Raw genomic sequence first — 18552 nt, 5'->3', positions numbered from 1 at the left:
TGGTTGTCAGTGTTCATCTCTGCTTTGTAGCAGAATGACTGTGCAGATACCCATGGAAAGCAAATGCCTGTGGTACCAAAGGGGTCCTCTCCTGGTGGGTAGGAGCTTCCTTTGAAGAAACCCAGAGTTCAGAGTGTGCTGAAGGTGATGAGGTGGCAGGGTGAGTTTGGGGAGAGATAGCAGCTAGCTAGATCCACTTCAGCCTTGTAGAAAAGAAGACTTGAGTTGGTACCCAGGAGACAGCTCAAGGCCCCAGGCACTTGGCTGCAGGAGAGCTGGGGCATCACAGAAGTCCCAGGAGAGCAATGCAGCAGTGCTTTTAAAGAACTGGAAAGCTGATAATTTGTTATTTCATGTTCAAGAGTGTCTCGTTCTTTGTAAATATTTGTGTGCTGGGCCCCTTGGGCTCCTCTAGGAATGGCACTGACTAGTTTCATTCTGCACACAACTCTAGAGCATGTTCTATTCAGCAATTTACATTATTCAGAGTTTTCATTTGTATTAATAACTGATCAGTCCCGTGAAACATTTTGCTCCTGAGCCTGATGTCTGTTCTATGGAGACCAATTAACTAAGACATTGTTTTCTTCAAGGAGGCAGTAATTTTAATTACCAGTAAAAATTATTTGCAAGCAGTTGGCCTTGTAAAGAGCTTGCAAGTTTTGCCTTCAAAAGCTTCCTCATTTATTTTTTTTCCCTGCTGTTTCCACACGTGCACTTCGATACTTTCCAGGCCTGTGCTCTCAGATCATACCAGGCAGCTCAGGTGTCAGTGGGGACACAGAGGTGTTGCTGCAAAGGAAGGTATTTTCCCTTCCTCTGTTTCCTCTGGTCCAGCTTAGTTTCCATTCCTGCAGCATGAACCAAACCCAAGAGGAAGGAGCTCAGCCCTGGACCTACACTCTCACTGCCCTTTCTCCCCCACTGAATGTTTAACGAAGTGGAACAAAATGTTAAGTGCAATCTCCCCTCTTTGTGCTGTTTCAGGGCTGTGCACTCAAGGTGGGTGGTGGCAGTGGGTGGAGGCTGCTGGGTGTCTGTGGTTGGTGGGTGTTTGGGGGAAAAGAAATAAGATGAGAACAAACCTAGCCAAGAGAGTGGGAAATAAAACACAGCCCTCTGGAAGAGCAGCATTGAGATGGCCACCCAAGTGTGTCTTTATTCTCTGCGAGCAGGAAAGCATCCAGGGATCAGGGCTCTGAAGGGCTGCAGCAGTGGGGCTGCTATGCTGGGGAGCTGCGTGAGCCCTTGAGGATGAAAACAAGACATAGGATGTGTCCAGGACTGCAAGGAACACAAAAAAGCAGCCAGAGCTGGTTCAGAAGCTGGGGCAGGAAGAGTTTTTCCCCCATGGAGGTCTGGATGGTGGGGGTGAGTGAGAGGCTGCTCCTCTTCTTCACTGGGCACCTGGGAGGACTGACAGCCCCAATGCTTTTGTGCCTTGGAACTCTGAAACCGCAACTGATGCATTTATTTATTTATTACTTTAATATTTTAAAATTATTATTGCTGCAGATGAGAGTGCAGCACTCCTGGTGGACATTCCCATTGCTAAGGAACAGATGCACCCCCGTCCTGGAGCAGGTCAGCAGAGAGAGCTGCTCGAGCAGGAGGCAGAGCAAGGACATTCACCACCCCCAAACACAGCTGTGGGGGTCAGAGATCCTCAGGCAGAAGCAGGGCCTGGAGCTGGGCGTGGGGTGGGAATCGTGGCTGTGGGGGTTTCGGGGCTCTCAGCTGCTCTCCTCGGAGCTGCCACTGCAGGGGTGGAACCTCATGGTGCTCAGGGGATCCGAGACGTAGCCTGCAAGGCACAGAGAGAAGTTCACCTGTGTCTCAGCAGAATAATGTGCAAATAATTAATAATGCCAACAGAGTGATGTGCATATAATTTTGAGGTGGATAGGCCTCAGATCATGCTGATACCTTTTTTTCTTCTGCTGCCTGCAAAACTCCACTCAATATTATCTCCTCCGGAAAAATTTAAATAGGATGCAAACAGAACCTTGTCCTTCCTGCCACGTTCTCACAATAATCATGCACAAAGAAGCTTTGGTTACTGACAGAAAAACACAGATCTTATTGTTTTAGTAACACAGTGCAGGTTTGATATTTAAAAAGGTACTTTTTGCTCTTTTAGCTACAGCTTTAGAGGACTCAAGTATCGTGATGTGTTTTTAAAATATTTTAATTCTTGACACTACAAAACAGAAAGCAACTGCTCTTGGCAGTATTGTATTTTCAGTAAGCTGCTCCAACAGTGCCAAAGAAACCACTTTTCCCTGCCCAGTGTCACAGGGACTCTACTAACATGAACAATCCACTTGATAACCAGGGCTAGCCTAGTCCAAAGGCCATTCAGCAAGAGAGGTTTACTGGAGATGATTGCAAATGCAGGGGTGAGGAAATGCTGGTGGAAAGGTGTTTGTGTGGTGATACATGAGCAGGGTGATGTGGTGGGACAGAAACAGGACAGCAAGCAGCAGCAGCAGCTCTGTAGGACTGCAGAACAGTGGCTGAGAGGAGGGTGAATGGTGAAAAGGAGAGGTTCTGTTATTTTATGCTCCAGAAATAGGACTTAGCCATGTTTTGCAGAAGCAGCCTTGAGGGTATAATGCCACATCTTATTCCCAGCTCCACACATGCAGACAGAAAGGACCCCCCAGCAGGGCACACATGCAGGGAAAGAGGCCAACAGCTGCCGGGATCACAGGCTGAGACCTCACCAGCTCTGACAGCAACCAGCAGCCTCCACTGAACATCAGTTTTCTCAGGAGACCTTCTGGTACCCAAGGAGGCTGCAGCTCTGCTCTGGTTGACCACACCAAGGAGCTTAGAGAAGTATTCTGCATTAACTCACCATTTTTATCAATCTGTGGGTACTGGAAGCTTCTTCTCATGTCTTCCAAAGACAGACCCTGGGAAGGGTGTTGCCCAGTGCTGCAAATGAGACAGGAGGGGTCAGTTTAGGTGAGATTGATAAAGTCATCTTTCCAGACCATGAGAACTGGACAGGGTTGAAAGGAAAAGACAGTAACGTGCAATACATCAGCCTGAAGTAGGGCTACAGAAAGCCACTGCAGCATCTGCAGGCCATGGGAAGAGCCAGGAGGTCTTCAGGGGGCTCTGCTGGAAATGATAAAGGTGTCGAGAAGTACAAAATCAATGTTAAAATTTCTCTCCAGTGAGGAGTTACCGTGTTAGGCTCTCCTGTCAGACAGACACATGCACTGCTACTGCATCCAATTCCTTATGAGCCTCCTGCATCCTGCCCTTCTGGAGAGCAATCCACTGAACAGACCCCAAAGTTACAGGGCAAGAAACACACAAATAACTCCATTGCCACGGTTGCATAACTCCATGCATGGTAGATGGAGACAAATTGCTCCTGCCACAGAGTAGAGTGGTTTGCTGTAGTGCTGCATGGACACAGAGCTGCCAGAGTGATGGAGACAGGAGACAGCCCAGCAAAAGCAACCCAGCTGGGGAGAAAACCAGACACTGACCTCTTCCCTCTGAAAATGCCCACACTTACAGAAATGGAGCCCTGAGAAACACCTGTCATTAGGAAGTGATGTCATTAATGATCCCAGTGTGCTGTGGAACTGAAAAAACTACTAACAGAGTGGAAACCTTTTCACGTTCATAGAGTGCTGTGCCTCTGGGTCAGTCTTTCTGAGTGCTCTTTATAGGTTTGAGTGTTGTTAGTTTGAATGGTAGAGCATTTGGTAAAAGAATACACCTCTGGGTGACAGAAGAGCCTGTTTTGGTGGGCTAAGGAGTCTCAGTGCAGCACTGGAACACAGAAATACCTGTCTGCACTCATCCAGGCATGGCACTTTCTTATTCCTTTTATGCAGATCAGCTACACTCGGCAGCAGCACCCGTTTCTGTACAGAAAATAGCCTATCTGACACTGCCTGCATCCTGACCTCAGCAGCCACCTCCATGTCTTGCAGCAGACAAGAGCAGCACAATTTCCAGGGTATCACATTCTGCCAGACGAATGGTCCGGGTCTGGTCCCTGTGTTTGTGTACCAGTTCTCAGTGCCTGCAGGGGTTTGGCCTCTGCTTCCCCACACCAGCCTCCCAGATGGGCAGAACAGGCTCATTTTGCTGGTGTGTTTCTGGTGTCCCCTCATTTTGCTACTGTGCTGGTGTGTTTCTGGTGTCCCCTCCCCAGGGGGAGGACAGGGCTGGCTCTGCTCCTGCTGCTCTGGAGAGTGAGGAGCATCATTTCAGTTCCACAGTCCTCTCCTAGAGGCAAGAGATTGCTACGTTTGCTCTCAAACCCAGCTCTCCTTGGCAGCAGGACAGACTGCCTCAGGTGGGAACTTCAAGGCACAGTAACAGAGAATCCACCCGTGGCTCTGCCTTAGACCACACTGCCAGCTCTCCTTACGCTTTTGTGGCCATAAACAGAATAATAAGTAAATTTTAGGATGTACTGCACTAGGAACAACCCCAGCAGTGCTGACTCCACTTGCTCTGTGAGGCTGAGATCCTTTTCCTCTCCCCTGGGACTTGGTGCTTGCAGCTGCTGTCTCTGTACCTGATGAGACAGTCGGGTGTCTGTCTGTCTGTCCTTGCCCTCCTCTTGGGCTGCCCTCCTAACCCAGGGCAGTCTCCCGATGCTGCCATACCATCTACTGCACCATTTAATCATACTACAACTTGAGATCAAGGCGGAAAAAAAAAACCCAAAACTTAAAATCCATACTGGAAAAACAACATCTGACACGCCTTCAGTTACTTTGCTGTTCTGCCATAGCTGCTCTCTGGGCTGACTACTGATCTCTCCCTGTGTTTTATCTTCAGCACAGGCTCTTATGGCCAGGGAACTGGGTGTTCTCCCTGCCCGCCAGAGATCCCTCTCATTAAAGAAACTCCACTGACATTCAGAACCTAAGGGAGGTGAGGGCATGTTAGAAAATAGCTTTCACATACTTGGTCAGACACAGGCTATGCACTCCATAAAAGGGACATACACATACAAATGGAACAAGGAACAAACTTTCTCCTCCCTAATAATCACAATGGCATTTCACTGCGACCTTTCTTCCCATTTTTTCTCATTTCTAAGATTTTTAGCTGTTTTTTTTCCAAGTGTGCTTTATTCCTCCTAATCAGAAAGATTAGGAGTTGTATTTTGGCATAGGTAACAAGCCATGCATGTGACACGGGTCAGGAACACATTTGTCACCTTTCTGCAGGGCTTGGATTGCTGTTGGGAGGGGTGAGACCACCGGGTGGCTCTTGGCCCCTTCCAGGACTAAGGCTGCACACTGGAATATTTTTTTTTTCAAAGAAAATAAATGCTTTGGGGTTTTTTTTTGGTAAAATTATTTCAAATGGAAAACATGTTATGCTATAAACCCTGTCCTTCCCCAGGTACCTCCACCCACCCACCGACCCACAGCTACTCTGCATCCCCATGGCTGGACACTCAGCACCAGTTTGTTTCATCTTCAAAGTGTGTGGTGCCCGTGCACTGCCGGGCTTGATTTCCTACCAGTTTTATATAACTTATAGCAAAACCAAGCCCCCAAGCCACCCCACCTCTGTGACCAGGCAGCGTATGCCCGTGTGTTCACAGCGTATTCCAGCTCGAAGCGGCTGCGCAGAGCTGCGACGTGGCTGCGGCCCGGGCCCCCCCGTCCAGCCAGGCAGTCTGAGGATGAGGAGGGAGACAGAGAGCCACTGCTGTTGCTGGAGGCTGGAGACATCAGCTGGATTGAAAACAAAACAAGACAAATCAAAAAAAGCACTGCTATTGCATATTCACAACTCTTCTCTCAGCTCTCTCTCGTTTGCACTGCACTTCATTGAATTTCAGAATAATTGGGGTTGGAAGGGACCTCTAAAGGTCATCTAGTCCAACCCCTGGAGTAAGCAAGGACACCCTCAACCAGATCCTTTCAGTTTGGGTGACAAAGGCAGTGCCTCCTGGCCTGGGCCAGCTGAGAACAGAGGGCTGCCTGCAGCCACCTCCCCATTTCTGGGGTTTTCCAGCTGGGGCTGGATGGCTCTTCGGGAGAGATGCTTTAGTTCAGCCACGTGTTATTTGGCTTGTGGGCATCCATGGTGTGCCTGGGAGATATTCCTCAGGCTTCCCACAGGTAAGGGATGCCAGACCTCAGCTGTTCTCTCTGAGTGTCCCCAGGCAGGGCTGCAGCCAATGTAAAAGCAGGGCTGGTGCAGCAGTTTAGGTGGTTTTACTTATGGACCACCCATACAACACAAATACCAGCAGAAGCAGGGACCTGGACTTGCTGGCAAAAAAAGTTCCTTGCCACTTCTGGCCTCAGAGACACTGAAGAGGAGCAGAAATTATTTACTGAGGTAGGAGAAGAAAAAGAGGAGACAGAGGGAATTAATCCTTCATCATCTCATCATCTGCAGCACTTCACTCACTAGAAATCTTATTCCTTAAAAGTCCTCTCAATACAGTCTTTGCCCTGGGCACAGTGGAGCTTGGATCCAACTCCCCAGCTAAACAATGCTTTAGTTTTCTTTTTGTGTGTAAGCTGCTGCCTCAGATTTCTTCCTGCATGCACTGCTGCCTGTGTATCACAGAAGCCAGGTCTCCCATGAGATGACACAGCATCTTGTGATACAGTGATTCACTTTTCCCCCCCCCCCACTTAAAAGCTTCCACCTACACACAGAGCAACAAGCTGCAGTCAGAGCATGGAGAGATGCAATAGATTATGGGTGTCTTTCTGAGCCTTCAGCTCAAAAGCAGTGATTAATTTTAAAAGGAGGTTTGTCTTTCCTTGTTTGTTTTGGCTGGGTGTGAGGTTTTTTTGTTGTGTGTTTTTTTGGTTTCTTAGTTTGTTTTAATCTTTTACACCCATACACACACACAAAGAGAAAATACAGGTTCAGGAACTGCAGCCCTGAAACACTCACTTTCTGTCTGAGCACTCATCTTGCACTAGATGGGGACATCCCTTTGTGCCATCGCCACAGTCCAAGGCAGGAGCTGCCTCTGCATTTATCCTTCTTATGTTTTCTCTTTTTACCTTGCTACCAAGGGCCTTGGCCAGTTCCTCCCCTTTAATCCATGCGATCTTGACTGGGATGGAGGGATGCTGGTGAGCAATAGGATGTGGCAGCTCAAGAAGGTGTCACCGTGTCCCACCACTGCTGCTGCTGCTCTCCCTGATCGTGCTCCCAGCCCAGGCACAGACACCCCTGCTGGGAATAACCTCCTTACCTCAATATTGCACAGGCATTCTTCTAATTTTGTGACTACCTCTGAAAACTCTGGCCTCCCCTGTGAACACAACAGAAAAAGAGTTAAATAGAGCCGTGGGTGTGTTGTGCAGAGTCACAGAGTATCTGCTGTGGTTAAACTGACAGACACGGGATGGAGCGCTGCTTCCCCCCATTCCCTTCAGTCTGCTCGGGAATCTGGTGGTACTTGCACATTCAGCAGGGCAGCAGGGAGGGGTGTGGATAACAGCTTTAGCTGCATTATCCTTCTCTTTTTTCTGTAGCAATCAGATTTGAGCCAGCAATGACTGCAGCCAGACATGTGAAGGTGGCACCGTGGGGCACACAGGGTCCTGTGCCTGGCTGGCACACGCCTCCAGAGTCCTGTGTGAGAAATGCTTCGTAGATAGGACATTCAGCTGGCTGCTTCCTCTTTTCCATCACAAACCCATCCTTCTTGTGCTGTGTGGGTGCCGGAGGAGTGGCAGCCCTGGGGACAGCTACAGCTTCACATCCAGACACACAGATCTGTGTATAACACATCTGTCAGGAAATGCAGTGGGATGCACCCCAGAGAGGTGCTGGCTATCAGCCCTGCTTTAGAGGATTTGATCTTCAATCTAGGGACAGAGATACAGAGGGGAAGGTCACTTCTGTCCCTCCCCTGTGGATGGTCTCAAGCACCATTAATCCTGCTGTGGCCCTAAAAGCTGCCAGTCTGAGGATGACAGGGATTTTGCAAACTTGCTTTAGTGAGTTCATGTTCCCTTTAGCACAGAAATGAGACACTGCAAAAGCCAACATAAACCAATCTTTCTGTACCCACCATTTTACAGTCTCAGAAGGGAATATGTGTGTGTTTCATTTTCCTTCATGCTGTTACTATTGAGTTAATTGGGATAATCAGACTCCTCCAATCACTCAAAAACCAGGCACAACTGCAGCATGTGGGGAAGGGGCAGTAGCAGCAGCCTCACTACAGTAGCTCCTTGTTAGATCTGACTCCTGCCCTGCAGGCATTGCTGGGCTCCGACAGACAGTAATTACAGCAGATGCAGCACACAGCCTTGAAATTCATACTGCAGCTACCTTCTATGCTAGAGAAGAGGTTGTTGCTTTCTTTTAATTGTAACACATCTCTGAGGGTTGTCTTTATCAGCATTAATCAGTCCCATGTGAAAATTCCCAGGACATCTTCTGGGGGAAAATAATTCCTTGTGTTTACTATTTTAAGCCTCTGAAAATTAAATCCCATCCTGTATGAGTGGGGGAACAGATATAATAGGAAGAGCCATAAAGAGCCAAGACAGCTGGAAGAGGAGAGGGTTAGCAGTGGTGCAGCTGATAAGAATGAGCCGTGCCTGTGAAGTGCACACATCATCCACTCACACCCCTCCTGGCACCAGTAGCTGCTGCTTCCTTGCTTCCCGAAGCAGTGACAAATGCATCCCAAAACAACAGCCAGGATAACAACAGGCGATGGAGTCACTTTGAAATCTAACAGAACAGATAGCCTTCAGTTTTGCAAACATAGATGTCATGCCGTGGTGTAGGGCAAGAAAATAAACCTAATGGATGCAGAGGAGAATGGTGGTGCTGCTAGAGGTGCAGCTGGAGGAGGGATGGTCCCTACAAGGCAATCCAGGCACGACAGCCCTGCTATGGAGAGGGACAAGGAGGGGACAGCCACAGCTTCTCTGGGCGATCTGTCCCAGAGCATCACCACCCTCCTCCTGAAGAACTTCTTCCTAAGAGCCAGGAAGCTGTCACTCACCTCGGGACAGGCGTTCCATCCCCTGATCAGGAGAGCAGAGATGGGCTTGGGGATGGAGTATCCGATGGGAGGGCGGATGTGGTGATAAGCCATGTCTGCTGCTGCCGCCGCTGCGAGACAACAGCACTGTGAGCACCCCGACCCCACAGCCTGCTGGCTGCTGCTGGCAGAGACACCCCCAGCAGGGATGGGAATGCTCAGACACCCAGCCTGTGGGCAAACACTTGCATCTTAGAGAGAGGCTTCCTCTCCAGTGCGTGCTGCTGGTGGCTGAGCAGTCCATCACCCTGAATGGACACAGGCTGCTGGTAAGGCTAAGCACTCTGATTCAGGATGAACCTTAAAAGAGAAAAGGCCTTTGGGGAAAAAAACCTGTTAATGTTGAAGATTATTATTTTTTTACATTATTGTTTTTTTTAAATGCTTCATTATTAAGACATTATGAGATTATTAAAACATATGAGATTAAGACATTATGACATGAGGAGAGACTCCAGTTGCATAACAGGTTGGTAACAGACTCAGATGTCCTAAACCAGCCCATGGCCTCTTTTACAGTCTAAGACTAAAATAAATTCTAAGTATTTCTTCAGCACAAATCTAGTAAATGTAAATTTTCCAAGTGCAAGCTGCTACTGACTAAGACAAAATTGCCAAAATGATTTCCTGAGTTTACACATTCAGTGAATCCTGGTTAATCCCTCCTGTTTCTTTTGAGCTAACATTTTTCAAGTCAAAACAAATGTATTGTGAGCTCATATAAAAAATTAAGTAAATCCTTTGTTTGCCTGGCAGTTCAAATTTATGTGATCAGAGTATAGCAGATATGCAGGGACCTGTAAGATTGCAACCATGAGACTGTAACAAGAATGGTCTAACTTCTTTTTAATCAGATCCCATTCTCATCACAGTATTCATCAGAAGATCAGATTAATTTCAGCCATTGTCTGTACTCATTGCAGCTTTTTTCTGTATAATGGTGTTTCAGAATGTTGATATCAGACAAAACCTGTGATTTTGTATCTATATGAAGACAGGAGGGCAAACAGCTTGCCTAATTTTGCCTCTGCCCTAGCAAGGTTTTGGAGACCTCTTGGATTTGCCTTTTGCCTAGGAGACACTATGAAAAAAGGGCAAATGCAAATCGGATTTAGATTGCAATAAAAATGGTCCTTTTTTCCCTGCCAAAGTAATGTAAGACATATATGACCTGTTGGCAAAATCTTGTCTTACCAAAGTTAATAGGATTTATTCCATCTGTTTAATGGGGTCAGGATTAGAAAAAGAAAAGGAGGAACACACCGTGTGCCTCTGTATACTTCCATAATCTTTCCATGTGAGAGGCTGAGCTTCTGAACATCATAAAGGCATCCAAAGGAGTTTAATCAAGGTATAATCTCATAATAGCAGAAAAGCAATTCTTTATTTAATGATTCCCCCAACAGAAACAAAAAAGTAGACCAAGGAAGGAATTAAAAAGTAAAACTTTGCATGTATCAAAAATGATACATGAAAATACAAGAACAATGCCCTAATGGGAAAAGTATATCAGATTTAATATAGTATTTGAGTACTTTATATAGCAATTGACCTAATAAGGAAGAGGATATTGGCACCTAAAAACCACAGAATTAGACATACAGCTCTACAGACACTCATAGAGGTACGAGCACCAAAGGAGTGTACAGCTACTGATATTTACAGTCTGCTTAGGTATAAGCATCTGTACAAATTAAAATAAATTTGCCTTTTTCAAGGTCAAAACATTGCCAAAGGCCATGATTTCTCCAAACCTCAGAAAATGTGGAAGAGATTTTGGGCCAGATCCACCTCCTACTACATCAGCTGGGGTCAATGCAGGGGGGGTCCAAACCCTCTCATTACCCATGAGGAGGCACCCACAGCTTTCAACAGTCCCAAAATTTTAGGGTATGCAAAGTGTAGCCCTGGAAATGCTGATTTGCTGCTGCCACCCCACAGCCGTTTGCAGGCCCTTTCTGCAGCTGCAGGAGAATACATTCCAGGAGATGTTCAAGAGATGGCTTTACAATCCCAGCACCAATGTGAGATAGAAGGCTGCCACTAGAGTCACCCATCCATTATCCTTGAACTGGATAATGAATTTTATGTCATGTATGTGATTATAGTGGGATACCTCTCTGCTTTTCACTGGGTGGGTAATCTTTGCACTTCATAAGAAACATCAGTACAATGGTGGTTAATATTACACAGTGTAGCTACTTCTCTAGTTCAGAGAAACTTAAATATTAATCCAATGAGCATCTTACCTGGCTTCAGGTGAGCAAATGGAATTTCCCCTGTTAGCAGCTCCCAGAGGCACAAAGCATAACTGAAAACATCTGCTTTTATGGTGTACCTTGTACACTGTGTGAACACCTCTGGGGCCATCCAGCGCAGGTTCTGTGCAGCAGGGAACACACAGAGACATTCACAGTGGTTAATTCCTCATATATGCATCTTGTCCTTTATTTGTGTGATTGCTTTCCTTTCTGTTCTTATTTCCTTTCCTCCATTGCTCCATAAAATAACCAGTAAATTTGCTGGGAAAAATCTGGGATAATTTAGGCAGCAGATTATTGTGTATCATCAGTAACAGCATCAATGCAGTAGCTGTCTCACTGCCTCAGCCCCACAAGGCCAGACTGATCAGGCTGGAGGCATAAAAGTAGAATAAAAGCAAACCAGCCTGCCTCGAAGTCTGGAGACCACCTCAGAAGGTCTGAGCATGCCATATGACAATAACTAACTACTGCTCCAGCTGCTGGATGGCAAAACTGATGGGTTCTGCCTTGGGTTGCACTGCTTTCAGAAAAAAAAAAGAGGTTATAAACAGGAATCAACTGCCAGCAATGAGAGCATGGGGGTGGGGAAGGGTGGATTAAAGCATGAAATTTCACTAGGGATTTTTGAGGCAATAGACACCCAAATAGAACCTTATAAAGCATAATTTTCTGTTGCAGATATTCTATATTCACTGATTTATGCCATTAGAGAGGCTTAAAAGAAAAAGAAATGACACCACAAAGAAGCATTGAGATGAAATTGTGTAACAGCACATAGTTTCTGACTAAAATATTTCTCATGTCATAAGTGGACATAATAAGTGGAACAAAACAAGAAACAAACCCCAGGTTGTTTTGTCATATTGTCTTCATCCAGGGATTGCAAAAATCTAGATTCTGAAACACACAGAACAAAAAAAGAAACTTACTGTTGAGCCAGTACTGATACCCCCCTCATTATACAAAAGTTGTGGCAAAAAGTTGCTTTTGGTTTTGTGGTGTGTGTTTGGTTTTTTGTTCTTTTAAACAACTCTGGGGTAGTGACAGTCCAACTGGCATAGATCTACAAAGCTCCACTGATACCAACAGCAGTTTACATCAGCTGAGGGTCTGTCCCAGAACGTGTGACCTGGTGGCATTTGTTGTGAATTAATGTAACTGTATCTGGATTTACAGCAGGCAGTCACGGAGCCCTGCATTAAAATGCAGTCCCACAGAAGCCTGTCAGACTGACTGACTGTCAGAAAAGCAGCCCACCTAAAATGACAAGATCTTGGAGGAGTGTCATGCAGCTGGGATGCGCTACATGTTGTGAGAGATAAGTAAGTCCCCAAGCAGGACTTGGATGCCTTCGACATATCAGAAAAATACACTTGAGTGTGCATCTGGGTGGGCAGCAGCAGTGTCAGCAATGTGCCAGACAAGCAGCTGCTCCCATGTGGTCCAAGCCTTGTGCCATCTCCTTGCTCCAGCAGGCAGGGAATGGCAGGTCTGGTCAGCATGAGCCCCTCCAGATGTGGTCACACTGCTACCACCCTCCTCCCAGCTCAGGCTGATGTTTGTACATCTCTGCTGATCACATCTCTGCTGATCCTGCCTGAGACAATGGCCATGTCTTAAAGTAGCTCCTGAGGAGCTGGATCAAACCCAGCTCCTTGAACTCCCCCCTTGCACCCCTGTGAACACATTCCTGTGGGGCTTGACTGGCAAGCACCAAGACAAAGAACAAAATACAGATACATGAAGAACAGCCTAATTTTGAGCACAGAAACGTGAAAATTGGTAACTGAGATCACCAGCTATATTCTGCTCTCTAGGTACAGGTACAGAAACATGCCCCACTGCCATGGGGGCTGCTGAGCAGCAGTGGCCTCAGACCCTCAGCACTTGCCCTGCAGGAGGGCACATCTACCAGAGGCATCTTCACTCAGCTGCTTCCTCTACCACTGCCACTAGGAAAACTGAGATGTATCCATCTCACCGTGGTCTGGGCTTCCTTCTGAGATAGACAGTGAGGTACTTCACAGTACCTGCTAGTTTAGATGAGACAAAAATTAGGGGTATTCTCATCCCTGAAAGCCTTTTCTGTTGTTTCATAATAAAATGAGACTCAGCATTTTCTCAGCCAGCACATGTATTGTTCTAGAGAATTTGAGGTCAAATGATAAAAGCTCCTTACCTCCAAAATCAGCAACAACTGCATGGCCATCCTCATACAGGAGAATATTGTGACTGGAAAAAAAAAAACATTACATATAATTGTTTAGTAGTGTCTTAAAGACGGGGAAAAATTTTGCAATTTTTGTTTCATAACTAAACTCTTGAGGAGTTCAAATCCCCTGCTTATTGTCTATAGACAAACCACTTCTAGCTACATCTCATATTTATTCTTAGAAAGTATGCATTAACTCTGAGAAGGCAAACCCAATAACTTCATAAATGAGAATGTCAGTTTCTAATCAATACTAGAACAAAATTTCTGTAATTAGGTATAGATCAAGTATAACATCTTTATTCAATATGTGCATGTAATCACAGTGATGAAGTGAAAAAGATGAGAAAAATATAAACACAGTGGTGGCCTTTAAAAAATGACATGGACTGATTCTTTTAAGCCTTGCATAAATGTAAATTCATAGTGGTAATTACTAATTCATTTAGGAAGGAATAGATCTGAAGAGTCCCTACAGAATGGATCTCTAGAAGCCATAAGGAATCCATTAAGCTGGGAAAAACCCCCAACACGACAATGGGGAGCCCTATTCAATTCATTGTTCACACTGACTAATGGAACAGTGACTTCCATGAAACAAAGGTTCTGTATTTCTTAGAGCATCTCCTTTAGTTTAGGGAGAGAAGACACACCTCTTATCCTGTAGCTTGTCTCAGCATGTTAGGTATTACTTCAATATAAAGTCTGCATCTTTGTCCTAGTGTCTGGAATTAGGAAGGAGGGAATAAATGCAGGGTTTGGTCTGGTTTGGTCAGGACATGTATGGGCCAGTCTCTGTCAGGGCATCTAGAGATCAGATAATTTGTTTATTAACAATAATGTCTTGTACCAGCACCTATAAAACTGTTTTGATTTCAGTGGCATCTTTGAAACCATAGCAACTGCAGGTCTCAGTGAATTCAAAGCATTGGATAACCAGAACTTCACCTTAGATTGCCAGCAGAGATATTTGGAGGCTTAAAGTTAAGCCTGATAGATTTGTCTTAAAGCTATGAGAACCAACAAGGTGAATTATTAGATTTGTGTGGTGGTTTAAACCCTTTTATTGAAAGTAATGTGAAGAAAATTCAGCTTTATTTACATATTATTTGCTCAAAGCCAGGAGGGATAATGGATAATGTCTGGCAGGAATCCTTACCCTACATATGCATCCTTTCTATTACTCAGAGGATTTAAAAACATGAGCTTCCATGTATGAACAAAACAACCATGAAAAGGTTTCTACACAAGGTTACTAATATTTCTTATGCATTTTATGGAAGTGTTGTCTTGTGAAAAGGTGGGCAGGAGAGCTGCAAACCACACCAAACCAAAATAGAGTATTTCTAACCCAGAACTGTGAAAACATCCAGATTAGATAAGAACTAAAGGTGTTTTTTACACATTTGCACCTCGATAGCTTCAAATAAGAGAAAATGGTAAAACTTAAGCAAGTGACTTGCAAGGTTTTGGTTCTGTCTCCCCGATGAATATCTGGATCAGAAAAGATTCAGAGCCACAGGGCAGCTGGAATGCACTTCCCTTCTAAAAGAATGTGGTAAAATGCTCGTTCAATAGTTACTAAATCTCATTCCTCAATAGTTACTAAAAGGACACAGCTGAGAAGGCAAAGAGCCGTCAGGTCCTGTCTCTGCCAGGGGAGTGAACAGGTACCCATCAGATCAGGTGTGCAACATCAGTCTATAACAGATTAAACACAACCTTTCCAGTGCTGCCTCAGCTCTTAGTTCTCATTTTACACTTTCATCAACAATATAAACCCAAAGTAAACAAAATAGAAATGAGATTTCACTTCTTAAGTAAGTAGCAATTGATAAATGAAATTTATCCAGCCTCAAAGTGAACGTCTAACTAATTGTTGGAGAGGGAGAATTTCCATGAACATGGTGCATGGCTGAAAAAAAACCCCAAACCGCAACTTGTCGGGTAGAAAATAGCTGAGACGTGAAGTTTCCTGCCAGCCCTGCCAAGGTTTGTGCGGTCACTAGAGGGGGATGCAGCGCACAACTTGCAAGCATCTTGCACTCTGAATTTTCTTTTACTCTGGGTCTCTGTGTTACGGATCAATTTTGCCCTTTGATAACACTTGTTTTAGCTTAAATGCACATGTTCATTCTGGAGAGATAATTCAAATTATACTTACCTTGTCAAATGTGAAAGAAAAAGAGCCAAGAGTTACAAAGCATGGGAAATGTTGGAGCTGCTTCCTTATTCCTACAGAATAAGGTAATTCTGTTACCTTATTTAGCACTACAAATTAGGATACTTTTCTGTGTTGCAGAACTAAACCACTTGGGAGCAATAGGCTTTATCAGGTATACTTTTTTCAAATCTTATTCATATGTGCCCGTTCCTTAATTGGCCAATAAAGGAATAAAAGAAAAAAATTAAAAATTAAAATAAAAGAAGAGCAGAGATCTGTTTTCTCCTCTCACTGTCTTGCAGTCTCACTGTCATAAATCGGTCTCTCTGGGATTCTTGGTTACACCTCTCAAAGGCAGACACTTTCCCTGGTCATTTAGGAGTCACTGCTGGTTTTTATGAGCACTGACACTGCAAATACAGCTTAGTGAATCTGCTGAACTTTCATCTTGAAAATCCATCTTTGTCCTAATACAGACTCCATTTCATGGCTTTTGACTGGACTGTAAAACTTGAAATTAAAGCTGTTGGCAGCAGTCCTTCCTCCTCTGCAGTGCCTCTTCACAGAGGGATAGAGAAGAAAAGAATTGGAGTTCTGTCAATCAAAATGAGCAAAACTGAATCTAGTCCAAAATGCCTTCTTTTCCGTGGTTTGCAAGGGGCTCGGTCTAATCTATGGGTAGGCTTTGCCACATGAAATGAAATATTCTGCCAGAGATAAGGTTTGGAGGCAGCTTTGTAAACTATTACAGGATTTCATACAGGCATTTCATTTTGAAGTCAGTCCAACTTTGGGGAAGGTTTTGGACTAGATGATCTTGGAGGTCCCTCCCAACTTAACAGCTTTATGAATTTGTTAACTGCTGCTTTCCAGTGGTTTCTCTTTAATCTGGCAGCACACAGGCAGCTCTTTATGCAACACACTACAGAGGGATTTGCTAAGGGAATTCATTAATTCCCCAAGCATTGAGTAAACAGCTATATCCATATTTATACACATATGGGCTTTTGCTTCTGCAGATCCATAAATGCCTTTCAAAGGCACTTCTTCCTGCTCTTCTTCTTCTTCAAATGATATTGAGCATACAAGTGATGTGTCATTTTACTACAATGCTGACAAATTTGACAGCATGCTGTTACCAGAACTGGAGTGTTCCCTCCCCATATCCAAACATGTTTCAGCTCCTCACGCTCAGCACTGGCTGTAGAAAGACTCTTTTCAAGCCAGGGTAGCAAAAAAAACAGCTACCACTTTTGCAGTGGATTTATTCTCTATTCAAGTTGGAATCAGGGTGAGCTCCTACTCTATGTTTGTTGATTCACAGAAGGTCCCACAGCCCTATGCTGAGCGATGACTAAAATGGCTATTTTTGGTTTTATTATCTGCAGAGTGGGATGAACAAGAGACTAAACATGGTGTTTGAAAAATACCCCCCACATGAGAAAAATGGTGTGCTTTCATTCCTGGCTGAGCAGAAACAGACTATTTTGAATCTAAGTTTGTTTTCCAGTATTCAGAATTATTTCAGGTTCACATCTTGCTCAACATGACACTCTCAATTGAAGGTTTTTTAGAAAAGAAGCCAAATTGTATGATATAAAGGTTTGGAAACCCATAGTTTGGGGTCTGTAAATTGTAAAAAAATAAGGGTAATAGTTTTCAAGTAGGGATAGCTACTAGTTAGACTAAAGGTGATCTGATTCACTTTGCTCTATTTACAGCTTCTGAGATCCTTTATTCTCAGCCTTGAAGTGGATCATTGCAAGACCAGTGTGGAACTGTAAGTGGTTGTATCCTGCAATGGACATTGATTCCAGGGGATGTTACTCTACACAAACTTCTGATATAAGCCATAGTACTTATCAATTTCATTAGTGTCCAAATTACTTTCCTTGTAATACTGGCATGCTTTTTTTCCTGCAAAAGCATATACATGCAAGCAGAACAGTCTTCATGTTAAAGACCCTGGCTTTCCAAACAGCTTAAAATGTTTCTGTGCTCCTGAACCCTGAGCAGCATTTCTGGATCAGGCATTTCCAGACCATGTGTGGCAGAGCCCAAAGCCATCAGCATCCTGTGCTCATCCTTGGGCTCATGGACAGGAGTAACAACCAGGTCCCTGCAAACTGAGGCTTCAGCACCTCTGCTAACTGTTCAGGTGTAGAGATACAGATTTAACAGTATCACACAACACATCCTGACTAACCAGGATTCCTGCTCTCTCTTCTCTTTGCAGAAATACAACTGCATCTCCTGGGTGTGCCTGCAGAGGTTGGGATCATTCCTCTTTATCTCTTTCTGCTTTCCTGACTTTACTTACTCCAGGTGAACACCAGGCTGTGAGCACAGCTGGAAGGCAGTGTCTGAAGGGGTGGTTGGGTGGGTGCAAGGGAGGTCTCAGAGGCATCCTGAGCTCATCTCCTCCAGCTGAGGCTGGAGCCCACCAGGCTGGGGGTGTTGAACAGGCAGTGCCTCTCAGCTACCACTCAGCCTCTGCTCAGGGAGGATGCTTACAGCCCAGCAAGTACACGAGAGCTGACATTTATTTCTGGGCTCCCTAAAAGGGCTCAATAAAATCCATTTGTTGTGACAGAACAGTAACAACAGATCAGAATTCATTATTATGCTAGGGGGATGCCTGGAGATGTAAGCTTTTCTTTCAGACTTTGAAAAAGCTTTATGGGTCTCTGTTTCCTGGGAGAGACTTCACAGTTAGCACGTAAAATGCAAAATGGAAGGCAAACTTCTGAAGAAGAGATACAAGGAATTAACAAAACGGAAGATCTGATTATTTTCCTTTGTTTCTGTGTTTGATCAGGAAGAAACATAGCCAGCGGGCAAGGAAAAAGGAACTTGATGTGCGTGTCCTAAGCAAAATATT

The 18552-nt window shown here is 44.8% G+C and overlaps 1 protein-coding gene and 1 long non-coding RNA gene across 2 annotated transcripts in view; one reads left to right on the top strand and one right to left on the bottom strand.

The window, feature by feature from the left end:
• The first annotated feature begins 1118 nt into the window (after positions 1-1118).
• LOC115598672 lies at positions 1119-1874 on the top strand. The gene is made up of 2 exons (XR_003987820.1): positions 1119-1371; positions 1516-1874. It is a non-coding gene; the product is annotated as an uncharacterized LOC115598672 (long non-coding RNA).
• LOC103534742 (serine/threonine-protein kinase TNNI3K) overlaps positions 1708-18552 on the bottom strand; it is a 44905-nt gene continuing 28060 nt past the window's right edge. The window contains exons 18-25 of the mRNA XM_008500732.2: positions 13475-13527; positions 12140-12192; positions 11281-11413; positions 8993-9102; positions 7220-7279; positions 5560-5729; positions 2861-2940; positions 1708-1804 (exon numbers count right to left, since the gene is read on the bottom strand). Of these exons, the coding sequence (XP_008498954.1) occupies positions 1734-1804; positions 2861-2940; positions 5560-5729; positions 7220-7279; positions 8993-9102; positions 11281-11413; positions 12140-12192; positions 13475-13527 (730 nt within the window). The 3' untranslated portion in view covers positions 1708-1733. The remainder of the gene's footprint in view (positions 1805-2860; positions 2941-5559; positions 5730-7219; positions 7280-8992; positions 9103-11280; positions 11414-12139; positions 12193-13474; positions 13528-18552) is intronic.

Source organism: Calypte anna, chromosome 8, assembly GCF_003957555.1.
Source record: "Calypte anna isolate BGI_N300 chromosome 8, bCalAnn1_v1.p, whole genome shotgun sequence".
Taxonomy (NCBI): domain Eukaryota; kingdom Metazoa; phylum Chordata; class Aves; order Apodiformes; family Trochilidae; genus Calypte; species Calypte anna.
Note: the sequence above shows the minus strand (reverse complement) of the source record. Positions and strands in the feature narration are given on the sequence as shown.